At 42.6% G+C, this 14,379-nt stretch overlaps 2 protein-coding genes across 4 annotated transcripts; both read right to left on the minus strand.

The window, feature by feature from the left end:
- Positions 1 to 512: 512 nt before the first annotated feature.
- On the minus strand, positions 513 to 7,811 carry cUnh12orf43 (chromosome Un C12orf43 homolog). Of its 2 annotated transcripts, XM_084315657.1 has the most exons (6): positions 7,640 to 7,811; positions 7,231 to 7,261; positions 2,887 to 2,985; positions 2,690 to 2,760; positions 2,493 to 2,580; positions 513 to 2,323 (listed from the first exon to the last, which is right to left on the minus strand). In XM_084315657.1, the coding sequence occupies exons 1-6, from the start codon at positions 7,755 to 7,757 to the stop codon at positions 1,837 to 1,839; spliced, it is 894 nt and encodes a 297-aa protein (XP_084171783.1). In that variant the 5' UTR covers positions 7,758 to 7,811; the 3' UTR covers positions 513 to 1,836. The 2 variants fall into 2 exon arrangements, with proteins under 2 accessions (XP_084171783.1, XP_084171784.1); XM_084315658.1 differs by lacking the exon at positions 7,231 to 7,261 and having other exon boundaries at positions 7,640 to 7,761.
- A 2-nt stretch (positions 7,812 to 7,813) lies between these two features.
- unc119b (unc-119 lipid binding chaperone B) lies at positions 7,814 to 14,364 on the minus strand. Of its 2 annotated transcripts, none has more exons than XM_084315704.1 (5): positions 14,077 to 14,364; positions 13,855 to 13,968; positions 12,633 to 12,741; positions 12,291 to 12,463; positions 7,814 to 12,189 (listed from the first exon to the last, which is right to left on the minus strand). In XM_084315704.1, exons 1-5 carry the CDS (start codon positions 14,306 to 14,308, stop codon positions 12,077 to 12,079), a joined length of 741 nt encoding a protein of 246 aa, XP_084171830.1. In that variant the 5' UTR covers positions 14,309 to 14,364; the 3' UTR covers positions 7,814 to 12,076. The 2 variants fall into 2 exon arrangements, with proteins under 2 accessions (XP_084171830.1, XP_084171829.1); XM_084315703.1 differs by having other exon boundaries at positions 12,633 to 12,744.
- Between the last annotated feature and the right edge of the window lie 15 nt (positions 14,365 to 14,379).

A 14,379-nucleotide genomic window follows, 5' to 3' on the forward strand; every position in this document is an offset into this window, starting at 1 on the left:
ACCATGGGAAGTGACGATGGGGGGGTGGATCAAATACAAGTGTTTGGTGTATTCTTAAGAGGTGCATACATTCTCTTAATGGGATGGACATCTACCTCTATTGTACATTTCCAGAAACGGCACAGTAGACGTTCATGAAGATCTCTGGACTTACTGACTCACAAAAATCTCTGGACTGACTTGACTCAGAGGATTCTGTCCAGACATTTCAAAGACTCATTACAATTCAAACCGCATACGAACAAGGACCAATGTTGGAGTAGACCTTTTGCTATTAGTACTGGAGAAAAAAAATCAATTGTGAATCAATAGCAAAATGTTTTGTTTTTATATAATTTTGTAATGTATATTCATAAATTGTACATGTATCACAAACAGTGTAAATGGCTTCTTTAAAAAATAGAGGCGCATCCTCAACTGCTTTGATAAGGAAGATTATACTATTTAACTTTCAAATAGGGTGATTAGGCACATGGTCACTACAGTATTAAAAAAAACACTTAAAGGATAAGACCAGAGTAATTTTCTTTATTTTTAACAAAAAAAGAAAAACCTACATTGTATTTCGTCTACTCTGAATACTTTCCTACTCTCGCCTACCCTTAGGAGCCCTCAACCAGGAAGCCCCATGTTCCCATGTTAAAATCATTAAATACAGCTTGCAAACACCAGTTTCACCAGTTTGTGAAAAACAATTTTGTATCTTCCAATTCTACCCTCCCATCTCGAACGCCGTTAGGCCATGCCTCCCACAGGCCGGCTGCAATGTGGACGAAGCCTTGCATCACGTGTCCCCTCCGGTACTCGAGGAGTCAGCCGTCGCATCTTTTCACCTGCACAGCGCGATCTCTCAGCGGCGGGGGTCTGCGTGGGAGGGACACGCCGCCCCCGTCTCTTCCTGATTCTACTGCGCAGGCGCACCAACCGACCTGTAGGAGTCGCTGTCCACAACATCCGATCCCCACCCACCAGCTTCCCACCCCCTAATACTGCCAATTGAATTAGTATGAACGACCAGCCAAGCTGGTAGCAATGCCGAGAGCTGGGCTCGAACCCAGCATCTCCTGCATTAGTGGCGAGCGCCTTGCCCACTGCGCCACTTAGCCGCCCCGGCATAAAGATTTCTTGAAATAGAAAGCTAGTCATATCATTTGAAAACACCTCTGTTCAGCAATTACGGTCTTACAACAAAAACATCATCCTAAATTATCTTCAATAGACTTTTATTGGGAGGTGGCTGGGCGGCGCAGCGGACTAAGCACTCGTCACCAACACGAGCGACACTGGTATTGAATCCGGCTGTCAGCGTTGCCTCCGGCTTGGCCGGCCGTCATACTGGCTCAATTGGCAGAGTCAGCGGGGTGGTATTCTGGTCAGAATACCACAGCGGCTCCTACAGGTCGGTCAGGGCGCCTACATAGCGAGGGAGGGAGATGGTGAGGGTAGTGTGACCTCCCACACGTTACACCTCACCAATGAGAGTCCGTGCTGGCAGGTGAAAAGATGCTGCTGGCTGTCTCCTCTGTCTCGGAGGAAGCATCTGATAGACTTCAGGGCTCGTCCCTAGACAGACCAGTGGGGGACACATGCGTGCAATGACCAGGAAGGGGAGGGGGGAATTGGCATAACGATGGGAGAAAAAGTAGATACAAAATAATTGACTTTTATTAACACCCATCATTACAATGTGAACTATGTCAGCTGTGACAAAAAATTACCATGTGCAACCAGACCAAGTCACCCTAAATGACCAATAACGTAAAATGTATAACTTTCGAGAAATATCATTGAATAACTTTATTGAACTGAATCACAGTTCACATAAACAGAACAGTCTCAGTCTAAGCCCTGCTCTCCATTTTCACCTGCAGCTTCACGTTTCTTTTTCCGCTTCACTTTCAGTGACACACGTTCCTCCTCTGGGTGCCCAGGCTCACTGTTGCTCTGAGCATTAGAGGCAGCAGGCACTGCAGAGTCCAACCTTCCCACCTGTCCTCCACTCTCTTCTGAGTGGCATTTTCTTTTCTTCTTTTTCTTACGAAGAAGGGTCTCTTCTTCCTGTATCTTTCCCAGTGTTCCAGCCACATCTTCATTATCTCCCTGAGGTGGTTTCTTCTTCTTCCTCCTCTTCCTCTTCTTGCCAACAGGAGTTTCCACTCCCTCTCCTCGCTCCTGTGTTTTTTCTCCTTTCATTTTCCCCATGTTTCCCTGAGCTTCTCTGAAGGAAGATGAGAGTGCGCTGGGGAGCGACGACGGGGGGAGGAGGTCTGTGATGGACACCGCTGCCTCTCTCAGCCTACTCTCCATCTCGCTGTCGCTGTCACTGGGAGTGTTGGACAAATGAACAAATCGTTAATGTGTGTGTGGGAACATATCGAATTCTGTCCAGTTGATATGTACATGAACTAATACATTTGACAACGAATATGATATCATAAACATCAGACGTTCAAAGGTTGCGGCAAAAACAACAAAAGCGCAAGAGTCATTACCTTGAACTAGGAATGGGCCGACGTCTTACAGGGGGTGGAGTATCATCAACTTCCTGCCCTGGAATAGATGTTCCAAACAGACGAAATCCTGTATGAAAAAGAAAACCAGTGTGAATCCAGCATTTCTTGGGGGTGATAACAGACACAGCATACAATATCTGGCTGTGCAAGCACGAGAAAAAAGAAGCTAACCCCACCTTCATCATCACATTTACCCGATTCTGTCCAACTTTTCCCAACTGTTTCAGCAGGCATCTCTGAAATGGAACTGATAATAAAATTGGAGGTTATAAGTATTTCTTCGTAAATAAACAGGCACAAACTCATCTATCACATTTGAAATTAATAAAAGGAATATCACCAAAAGATTACAAAAAAAGGGGGGGGGAAATACCTGTCGAGTAACTGTCCCAATTTCTTGGCAACATGTAAACGGAACTCTGGAGTCACCTGGAGCTCATTACCATCATGTTCGTGCTTTGATACAATTATCCTGTTTTTACACAAACAACATGAACAAGAATAGATTTATAGATTACAACTTGTGCATTTAGTCGAATACACAGCTACTATGTCCAGAGTTTTACAAAGAGCTTTGTAGCAAGCTTCGCAGCACCCTGAATTTCCCCAAGGGGATTAATAAAGGAAGACAAAGGGGACATGCATTGCTATTCCTTTCACTATTTGGGCAATTTTACACAATTCCTGAGAGTCTATGGAACACATATGCAACGTTTTTTCTCTCTCATTGTTTTGTATTTCTAATCAAGTACTCTAAGGCTATGTGTCCACTAATAGCCTTTTTTTTTCGAGGCGGACCGCTTTGAAAAAAGAAGAAAAAAAAGTTCCAAGCATTTTTCTGGGTCTCCCCAGAGCTCGCGCCAGCCGCGGCTCCGCCCCTTCCTCGATGAGTTACATTGATGAGCGCGCTCCTTTCCAAAAAAGTTGAACTACTTTCAACTTTATGAGCTGGGAGCGCTCCGCCAAAAACGCTGCCGTCGAGAGCTCATAAAACGTGAGGCGCGGCTCTGGGAAGAGGAGCGCGCCGGTCACGCCTGTAGCATAGAAATGAATGACAGAAAGGAGCTGACAACTCATAAAACGTCCCCTATGGACACAAGCCCTAAAGCAGCATTTTTCCACTTCAAGATTTCAAGCTGTTTTGGGCTGGGCTCCGCCCATAAGCGCTTTGAGTGACAGTCACCCACAGTCTGCACTGGCAGACAGAGATATATAGAGAGATAGAGAAGGGGGATACTAATTAATTTCGCCACGGGGGGGCATAATCCCACGGGACAATGCATTGGTAACTTGTTTCAAATGACAATATATACCCCTGTGAATATTATTGCACGGATCGGAATACGGGCGCACGCGGGAGCGTGTGCAACGATATTTTGACAGTGATATGCGAGTGAAGAAGCTCCATCCCCGCGAGTGCACACATCTGTCGGCACCCACGCACGTCAACCCGTTTGAGGAAGTAATTCCACTCGCTCTGTTGTTGAGCGAATTGTTGATTGTGGGCGGTGACTACAACCAGTGCCTTAAGGCCTCTACATGCTACAGCAACTTCAAAGCAACTGCAACACAACATCTGCGCGATTTCAGCGCGGTTGTTTTAGAGGGTCTTGTAGACTGTGTTGCTTGGACGTTGCGTACATGTCCCCAGAATCTAATCTGAACAACCGTTGGGTTGATATTGCGTAGCAGTGATTGGTTGGTTAGCGAATGGGGGCGGGGCTGTCATAGAATAATATTAGTCCCGCAGAGAATAATATCCTCCATTGTTGAAGCCAGCGTTGACGCTAAATAATCAGCGTCACATAGCTCGCCTTTTTCTGAAAACCCAAGCACATATTGTTCCATAGCATACGCCTTCAGTTGATCATGACAAATCCTCTTACCTTGACGATTAAAAAGCCTCCATAATTTAGTAAATAAAGATGTAGCCAGCCAGCTAGCATTGGGTCTATTCAAAATGCTATCCACATTAGCTAACCAAGTAAATACAATGGTATCCGTCCTGAGGTAACGTTAAATACAACGTTTGCTAGTCGAAATGACTGGACACACACAGGGACAAGTTAAACATCAATCAAGTAATTTATTCCAATAGGTAGTTTGAGCTGCATGTGAGCCGAGGTCCTCTCCATTGGAAACTAATGATGTTACGGTAACGTTAGCTCGAAAAGCACAGAAAGTCAAGCTGCTAGCAACAGACACTATAACACTTCCGGTCGGGGGTTTTCAAAATAAAAGAGCGACGTCTAAAATCACCGGAAATACGTTTATTTTGTACATTATCCAAAGTTAACACGAACCTAAACTAACTTTAGATTAGTTTAGGTTCGTGTAACGTTAGATATTGTAAAAAATAAACGTATTTACGGTGCTTTTAGACTCGCTCTTTTATTTTGAAACCCCCCGCCCGGAAGTAAAAATTATACTTATTTTTCTGCTTTTATCAATGGGTTGGTTGAGAAGGGAAGCGTGAATGAATGAAAACTTTATTTAACAGATTGCAGAATGGGTACAATACAGTACGGCTCAATACATACAATTGTTAAGGGGATGCAGACCTGAGAAAGACGTTTGTCTTGTTTCCATCAGGGTCCCCCATTTTCAATTCATATAGACATTTATGACATACACAACATACATGACATTTATGGTCATCTATCTAGGGAACCTAGCTACATACAGGGTACAATGTTACATAGGCTGCGCGTTGATTTTGCAGAAGCATAAAGGTAGAGTGTCTGCAACACCGTTGCTTTGTCGATGTTGTGTCGAAGTTGCTTTGAATTTGCTGTAGCATGCAGAGGCCTTTACTCACTTCAGCAAAACAGTCAAATAAGAATGGCTTAGTTGAGTGAGGGAGGATCTCATGAACTCGAGACTAGACTGATGAGTCAAAATGAGAATTCGAGACAGACCCCATTGATATAAACCCCCATTGCTAGGATACTATGCTAAACACTGGAAATGCCATTTATAAGACACAGGACCTTTAACTTGACTGTCAATTCCTAGAGATGTTGCGATGACCATATACCATGTTGCCAGTACCACTGAATGAATGAATGAATGAAAACTTTATTTAACAGATTGCAGAATGGGTACAATACAGTACGGCTCAATACATACAATTGTTAAGGGGATGCAGACCTGAGAAAGACGTTTGTCTTGTTTCCATCAGGGTCCCCCATTTTAATTCATATAGACATTTATGACATACACAACATACATGGCATTTATGGCATAGGGACATATAGGTATTAGTACTGATACATTTGTGACATAAGCGGTATTCAAATATACAGTACTGTTACCCCTAGATCCTGACAGAGTATATACATATGATGGGGAGGGGACTGTACATTAGGAGGGGGTGGGTGGGTGGGAGGGAAATATACATACGGCGGGGAGGGAATATATACATGCGGTGGGGAGGAGACTGTCCATTAGGAGGTGGTGGGGGTTTTGGGCATTTACGGTGGCCAGTTTCGAATTGCAGCCTCCCGTAGGTGCTCTTTAAGAGCGGTTTTGAATGTGGGCAGGGATTCACATTCCTTTACAGCTTTAGGTAGGGCGTTCCACATTGTTGTGGCATAATTGCGAAACGTGTTTAGTCCCTTGTTTGAGCCGAATCTGGGTTTAACATGATTTGTTGAGCTTCCTCTGGTGTAGTGGTTGTGGTATTCACTGACCTTTGGGAAGTATTTTGACATGTACATGGGCACCCCGGTCGTATAGTGTATCTTGTAGACCAGGCCCATTGCAAGTTGCTGTACTCTGTCGTCTACTCTAAGCCATCCTAGGTTGGCAAAGTGGGCAGGGGTGAGGTGGGTTCTGGGGTTCAGGTCAAGTAGTAGTCTGACCAGTTTGTTTTGTGATGTTTGTAATTTTGTTTTAAGCGCCCTTGAGGTGCTTTGGTACCATGAGGTGCACCGTCGCATAGTCATAGTACCCTTGAATGAGTGCTCCTGCCAGAGTCTTCAGGGTATTCTTGTTTACCAGAGAGGAGATCCGGTACAAGAATCTAGTTCGTTGGTTGACTTTTTTTATTACATTGGATGCCATTGTCACAAAGGGTACTGGAAGCAGAATTATTAGCAATAATAGTGGAACTCAATCGGCCCCAACGGTTTTAAGAATTCACATGTTCTTCCTGTGCCCCAGGACAGTTCAGTCAGTATTTCTGAACATGCACCACTCTCCTAAATCTACAAAATCAGAGAGAACCCTCCAATTTGTGTCATCACAGGGATGTAAAATCTGGGGCTGCTCCAATGAAGGGGGCTACAGTATGACTTTGCGACCATAAACTGTTTGTGTGAGTTCTTACACAAATTAAGTTTTATCAGACTTATTTAGCAATGCTAGAATATAAATCCCATTTGTGTGTAAGAGTTCACACAAACGTTTTATGGCCTCAGTGCCCCATTCATAGTCTATGGAACAGCCCCAGATTTGACATCAGTTACATCACAGATTAGAGGGTTCTCTTTTTTTCTTTCTTTATGAGAGAGTAGCGGTGTTCATGAATACTGAAATGTCATAGGGCACAGGAAGAACATGTGGATTCTTAAAATCTATCTAGAAATTGGCCGAAAGGGAAGGTGTTTGAAGACACTAATTCTAGATATGACGACCACGACCCCTCGTTTGTGAAGCTACCCTTTATTTACATTTGTCTGGTCAGGATATGGTTTTAAAAAAAAGTATAACTTACCGTTGCGATTTTTTCCCATTGCTTTCCCCATCTAAAATATACAAACGTAGCAGCAGAAATCAAAGGGGGTAGCGAGTAACTAGCCAACATTAATTCAAGTCGCCTACTTTACATTCGCAAATATGAGAAGTCCTCTTTTTGTACCTAACGTTATATTTTACTTAGCCCCTTGGGCTATATTTTACTAGACTATTCATTAATCAACAGGAGAATGTGACACTTGGCATACACTTCCTAAAAAAAGTGTTTTATTTAAAACGAGATATGATCGTAAAATAAGCCAAACACTGAGGAAGGAGCCTTAACATAAGTAGACCACAGATATAGATATGCTAACGTTAGCTAGGTACCAGCGACCAGTACATAAGCATACACCCGAGCTGCTACAATACACATTATATAGTTATACCTGTCGTCTTGACACATTGTGTGGCCCAAACTGCTTCTTTAAGTTTTTCTAGATCTGCATCATCCTCACTGCTGGAATCATCAGAAACGCCAACCATCTTTCCACTGGGAGCTGCCATGATGGAGAAACGTGTTTGTGTTGCACGTGTGCTAAGGATTGTGGGTAATGAAGTCGTTTGTGTTGCACTGCTTTATTTTTCTCTTCAAATAATCAAACAAAGAAATACTCAATGTCTAAACAACAACGAAAATGTCTAGCTAATCCATCACATCCTCACATTGTAATAATAGAGGAAGTCAATAATATTGAAATACAATAATAACAAACTTAAGGGTGAAGTCAAAATCAATATCAGAATCTGCTGGACAGCAAAACGTTAGCGCCTTTACAGAGTAATATTGCATGTTTGTGCTTAATCAACTTCTTGTCTGCCAATAGCTAAATGGAGTCACTGTAGTAGGCTACAAAACATTCATCTTCGGGATCCCGACTCTTGGCCTGCTAGCCAGCTGTATAGACCTGTTCGTTGTATACGTCAGACTCAGTGTGCATCACTGCATCAAGGGGGCAAAAGGAACGTAATCCTGGTCAGAACAATGGGGCAGACTACAATATATTTGCATTTGTTAGCCATACTAGCAATCTAAACAATCAATCCATGCCAAAGCTAAATGTGTAAAAGTTGTAAGACTCACACTCGCAACCATCCTGATTTGGCAAAATGACAGCCATTTTCGTTTGAAATAACTTTTAGTCAGGAGAGTGTCATGGTTTCGCCATAGAGCCCTGTCGTACTATTTTAGCGCAGGTAGGCTGGTAAAGCTATGCCTCCTAAAGTGTTAAAACGGAAGTACAGGAAGTACTGGCTACAGGCTATCCGGTTTCGACAAAACTATTATAGAAACGTGTGAAGCGCACAATATTTCCTCGTTTAAGCCACTGCAACGGCTTTGCCTGAAGAATTTACTACATGACTGGGACGTTCTAGCTTGTTTGCCGACAGGATTCGGGAAAAGTTTGGTCAGTTCGGAGGCAGCTTCCAGGGGAAGTACATACACCGGAAATTCTACCCCATACACACTTTCGGCCGTAGTGCTTTACCAGTCTTTATCTCACAGATGAGATAAAACTGGGAACGAGGTTAGCAGGTAGGGGGGCAACTTAGTCATGTGATATAGCGAACAGGTCTATAGTCCAGGGTATATTCACAATCACAGGTATAGAAAATATTCATAGTATTCATATACATCTACATCATCATCATGGACATCTTGGTGGGCAAACAGGTGATTGTGATCAAATAACAGGTGATCATTAAATGGCGACCGTGGCCAATGAGTTGTGTTGATACTAGGCTAGCATTGCGCCATATTGGTAGGAAATGCATGTCAGAAGAATACTATGAACACTCGGCTCGTTCTCTAGGCATGTAGACCTCCTCAACAACCGCTACACAGCTGCTCACCTCACTAACTGGGATATAACTGCTGGCATCCATGTTGTGCAGTTGGTTACGATAACATGATATTATGATCGATCACCTGGTCCAAGCATCTGTGCTACCCTGCACCAACAGGGATATCCCAATTGATGAGGTGGCTAGTGGGCTTTAAAGAACCAGTATGGCGACATTAATTCAGTGAGAGGAAGCTTATTGTGGAATGTTAATGTCAGGAGTCTCAATATATAATTTGTTTTAGTGCACCCTCTCTGAGCACAGCCAATTCTCAGTATGTTGATTAATTGAAAGCAGATGTCAAGTTAGTATCTTAATGCATGAAGCTTTAAAATGTAAACAAATTGATGGGACCCAAGTGATCGGTTGCTATGGGAGATTCATATTGGCACTTAAATTAACTAAATTGAAGCAAACTAGTTTCATTACTTGTTTGTGGACTAACTAGCTGATATCCTTTACTACGGACAACTGACTGATGGGTGAATCAGGGTAACCGAGTAAATGGTGCAATCTTTACAGATTAGATTGGCCATCTGAAATAGTTTGATCATGACAACCAGAAGGATAATCTTGTCATAATTTCCATTATATTTCTGTTAAACAATGCAACAAGATTGAAAAACACAATTTTCATTGTACTGGTTCTTTAACAAATGTTTCAATACCTTCAAACTATTAAATGCCAAGTTCATAAGACATTGAGAAAATACTAGGGGTGTAACGGTACACAAATACCACGGTACGGTACATTTGAAGTCAAGGTTCGGTACGGTTTTCGGTACAGTGGGGGAAAGTTTGGCTTTCCATGTTCCACTCAGGGGTGATGTAGTGTGCAGTAACTAATTGTACTTGTAGGGCTGTCAACGAATATTCTATATTGAAATTAATAATCGATTTTTTTTTTTTAATATATATATTAATTGTGAAAAAAACAGACCCCGGTGGGCGGTCGTTAGTAGTTAACATACCGTTGTATTCGTTCGGTACACTACACACCACGTTCGGTACGGTACGGTACACTGAAACGGTTCGGTACGGATACGTGTACCTTTACACCCCTAGAAAATACACAGTACAAGATTATATGACATGCCTCCCAGACCAGCACCATATCATCTGTGATCAGGCCCCGCCTCCTTTGGGGGGGGGGTAAATAAAGGTTGCTCACAAACTACAACTTTAGGACAAAACAAACCGATCTAAATCATGCAGAAAACTGTCAAGTCCCAGAAATAGTCATAACCTCTTTGTTTTATGTCACCCAGAGAGTCATAAGCGTAATATTAAATATGCAGGTAGGGAAATGGGGAAATATCCTGCAGCTGACTGGGGAAATACCATAGGAAGACTGGAGGAGCTTGCCTGGAAACGGATCAAACGTAACTTTTTAAAACAGTGCGAATGCTCAATGGTGGCCAGTGTTGTAAAGTAATTGCTTGACTTAACTTGATGCACCAACAAAATAAATGTTTCAAACAACGTAAGCGTTCTCCCAACCGTTTTTACACCAGATACAATAGCAATCTGCGTCTGTGTGGAAGGGAACGGTGTCAGTCTTCTCCACCAAAAGTAGGTGCAACCATGAAAAAAAAAAAAGGGTACCCAGATGTGCCGGTCTGATGTATAGGATATACATCATACCAGGCAGCTTGGCATACCATGTCTTGGGTAACAAGATAGGAGTTGTTTTGAGTCTTCATAGCTGCTAGAGAGATGCATGGCAAGTGCAACACAGCGCGACAGTTGAGCCGAGCAGAGGACTCTCACGCACAATGGATGAGTACACTGAATACAAGGCACAGAGAATTTCTGTTACACTGTAGAATAAGAGGAAGCCCAGGATCTTTGGAGCATTACAACAGTCGACCCAGAGTAGTAGGGAAATTAACAAGCTACTTTCTCATCTCCCTACAGTCTCAATGATATGACGTCGTCATAATAAGTCAACTCAAGTCAAATTTAGTTTGAGTGGATCACAGCAGGAAAAACAATCAAAGTGCCTCTTCGGCGGGCATGTGTGAAGAAGAGCATTGTTCAAACAGGCATTTGAGCTCAGAGCTCCCATCAGCACAGTTATCCCCCTTTCTTTTTGACAAATGTTACCCCAGACCTTGGCCAACGCCAGAGATGTGGCCACAGCATTACCTTGAGCAAGGCACTTAAGGACGACCAACCTACGGTAGACACTGTGCTGTCATACTGGGTGTGACTGCGTTGCAGTTAAATGTCTGCTGTGTGACAGATAACTCAAGTGAAAGTGAATAAAAAATTGTTCACTCTCAAAACGGACTGTAGATAATTAGGCTAAGCGAGGACAACCGGTAGTGCGGTGAGCATTTACAGTACAATTAGCAATATTGTAACAGACATAGCGATAGCCTGTGGTTCTATGAGGGAAGCAAAACAAGTCACTTGTATTAGTATCAGATTGTCAGGTAGTATCAGATTAACATCGCCATGGCAACTCTAGACATCCCTGTTGACTCAGAAAACTCGAAACTATTAGAATCTATGCCATTTGCAATGAGAGGCCTGTGCCCGGTTGCCTAAAACTCCTCATGTTTCTAATTCAAGTGTTTCACTTATATAAGGCAGCACTTTATATTAGGTAACACTTACATCCAATTATAAGTGAAACCTTATATCAAGTTGTTGTGTGCAACCAGGCACTGGTTATAAAAGTATCCCTTCCCAGAAGAGATGATATAGGTAAAAGTGTTCAAGCAGTACCATAAGAAGATACCCATCTATCACATGACAATCCACTAAACAATGCAAAAGGTTTCTGTCAAGTGTATCACTAATCAATCGACAATAACGTCACTATGGATCCCAGAAGTATGAGGTATCAATGAATGAAAGTGATTTCTTATGAAGGCTGTTGTGGTCCATTTTGTTTCCATAGAATGGTGTCAAGTTCATAGTAAAAAAACGCAACCTCTGTGTTATATTGTACACAAGAATCTATTCTTCAAGCATTACTGACCGCCATTGTAGGCGTAGTCTGCCTTGTTGTGCATGATTAGCTTGTTGTCCACAAAGTAGAAACTGTCTGATCTGGTCTCATACGGGTGCTCCACCATTAGGCAAACTACAAAAAGAAAAGAAAGAATCACAGTTATGTACAAACAATGTATGTTATCAGATAGAACATTACTGGATGACAAAAGCAGATGTACGACTTGGACTCACTCAGATCCTCAGGGAGCTGGGGAAACTCATAAATGTGTTCACAGGTGTTGCAGCTGTTGGGAATGCAGAAGCCAAAGTCGAAGTCAAAGTTCTTCAGGAGGCGCCCCTGGAAATAATGCCTCTCAATCATACGGAAGCTGTTAATAGGCTGATCTCCCACCGTGAACTCCACGCTGAGAAGAGGAGAAAAAAAAGTAAAACAATGTACAAAATACTGCTGTGGTGAAAAGTGTGGAATAAGGGGTAGACTACTACTGGGACGTTGAACCCAGTGGAAGGGGGCTGCGCACCTTAGAAAAGGTGATCAATAAAACATAATTTTCTGTGAAGCCATTTACTTACGTTGCACCAACAGTGCGCAGTTTTAGGAAGGCCGGTGTAAACTGATACCGCACAAACCGCCCAGCACTGGTATCTACATCTCCATTCTCCTCATCATCCTCTACCGGATCTACTGCAGAGAGCACAATTTCAAAATGGGTTGACTAGCATCTCATTTGGAACAGGACCTTCTAAATTCAATACAGTATTGGGTGACAAAAGTAAGGAGAGATAAAAGTTACACATTGCATCTTCCAAGCAATTACTGTAGCAAACCAAGAAAAAACACACCATGGTTTTAGCAAAAAATTGTGAGTAAAGCAAGGTAGGCTACTACGGTTGAGGAGCCGGGAAAAACAAGCATCTCACATTTTCCTGAATGTATGCACGTTAAAAAAATTCAAATAAAAAGCTGAAGATACGCCTTTAATGCCAAATAAATGCATAACAGATGGTCCTGTGTGTCTTGAAAATCTGCCCATCACTGGAACGTAATGTACGTATCTGAAATAATGAGTCGAATGATCTTGATAGGTCAGATCCAGACCTAGGCCCAGAGATGTAGTAACAATTTAGACTGTTCTCATTGACAACCTACAGCTCCACAACCTTGTGTTGCGACTGTTGCTAACCAAGCCACTTATACGCCTCCTGATTGGGTGTGTGTTGCACATCTCACCATGGAACAGGGATAATATAGTGGCCTTTTGCAGTACACACTTTTCATTCAAGCTTTATTTTGACAATCCATGTATGCATTTATTTTCAAATATACTCCTGTGTTGTTTTTTGCTGGTGAATGTACAGCCGACCAGTAAGATGATTTACTTTATTTTCATGTGGATGTGGGTACCACCAAGCAACCACTCCTGTCCATATTTCACCACATTTCTACCTAAAACATCACTTGTGGGCAATGTAGACACGCAGTGTGTGGCTCCGAGCACGGTTTCTCAGTGTTTAGCTCAGTTCAAGAGAAGGAGGCAGCAACAACGTAGAGTTCATAGTACAACCTAGGCAACAGTTGGCTCTGGATTAAGCAGCCATTTTGATTATAACAAGTGGAAGCTGATTAATTAGAATGTAATTTAACATAACTCTAGTCATAACCGGCTGTGTAACAATTGTGTCAATATTGTTGGCAACATTGTTCACTACAGTTGTGTGTTTTACAAGGGGAAGGGGGGGGGGGGGTATCGTTAGCAAACATTAAAATGCACCGGCCTATATTCAGCTGTCTTACCGCAGTTGGGAGGTTTGGCAATCTCAAAGAGTACTGTCCCAGTCTCCAGATCTCTGATCTTGAAACGTGTAAAGTCAATGCTGTATACGTTATCTTCAGGTTTGCAAAGATAATCTGGAAAGAGAAGAAACTGCGGGTTAACGTTAGAATAGTGCAAACAAAAAAATGCTCCAAACTCAACTCCAGACCATTTAAACGATACAACGAAGACTACATACATACCCTGAGTAACAACCCGAAGACCTAGGGCATGGTCCGGTGTAATATCTTTTCCAAGCGCCCTGAGTTCATCCTCTGTAACAACAGGCCATTTATCCGTTTGATTGCGTCGCGATTTTAGTTTCTTTAGCATTCCTCCTCCGGACTTTCGATCCCTGGAATTTGTAGTCGGACCAATATCTGTGTCAGTTTGTCCTTTGACTATGTTGGCCGTCTTGTTTCGAGAACCGTTCATATCAGCCACTGAAACAACCGAGCAAGAAAGTTGTTGTGCGGTTTATTTTGGGCGAATCTGGGAAACTGCGG

The sequence above is a fragment of the Notolepis coatsorum genome (assembly GCF_963971535.1).
Source record: "Notolepis coatsorum genome assembly, chromosome: 1".
NCBI lineage: Eukaryota > Metazoa > Chordata > Actinopteri > Aulopiformes > Paralepididae > Notolepis > Notolepis coatsorum.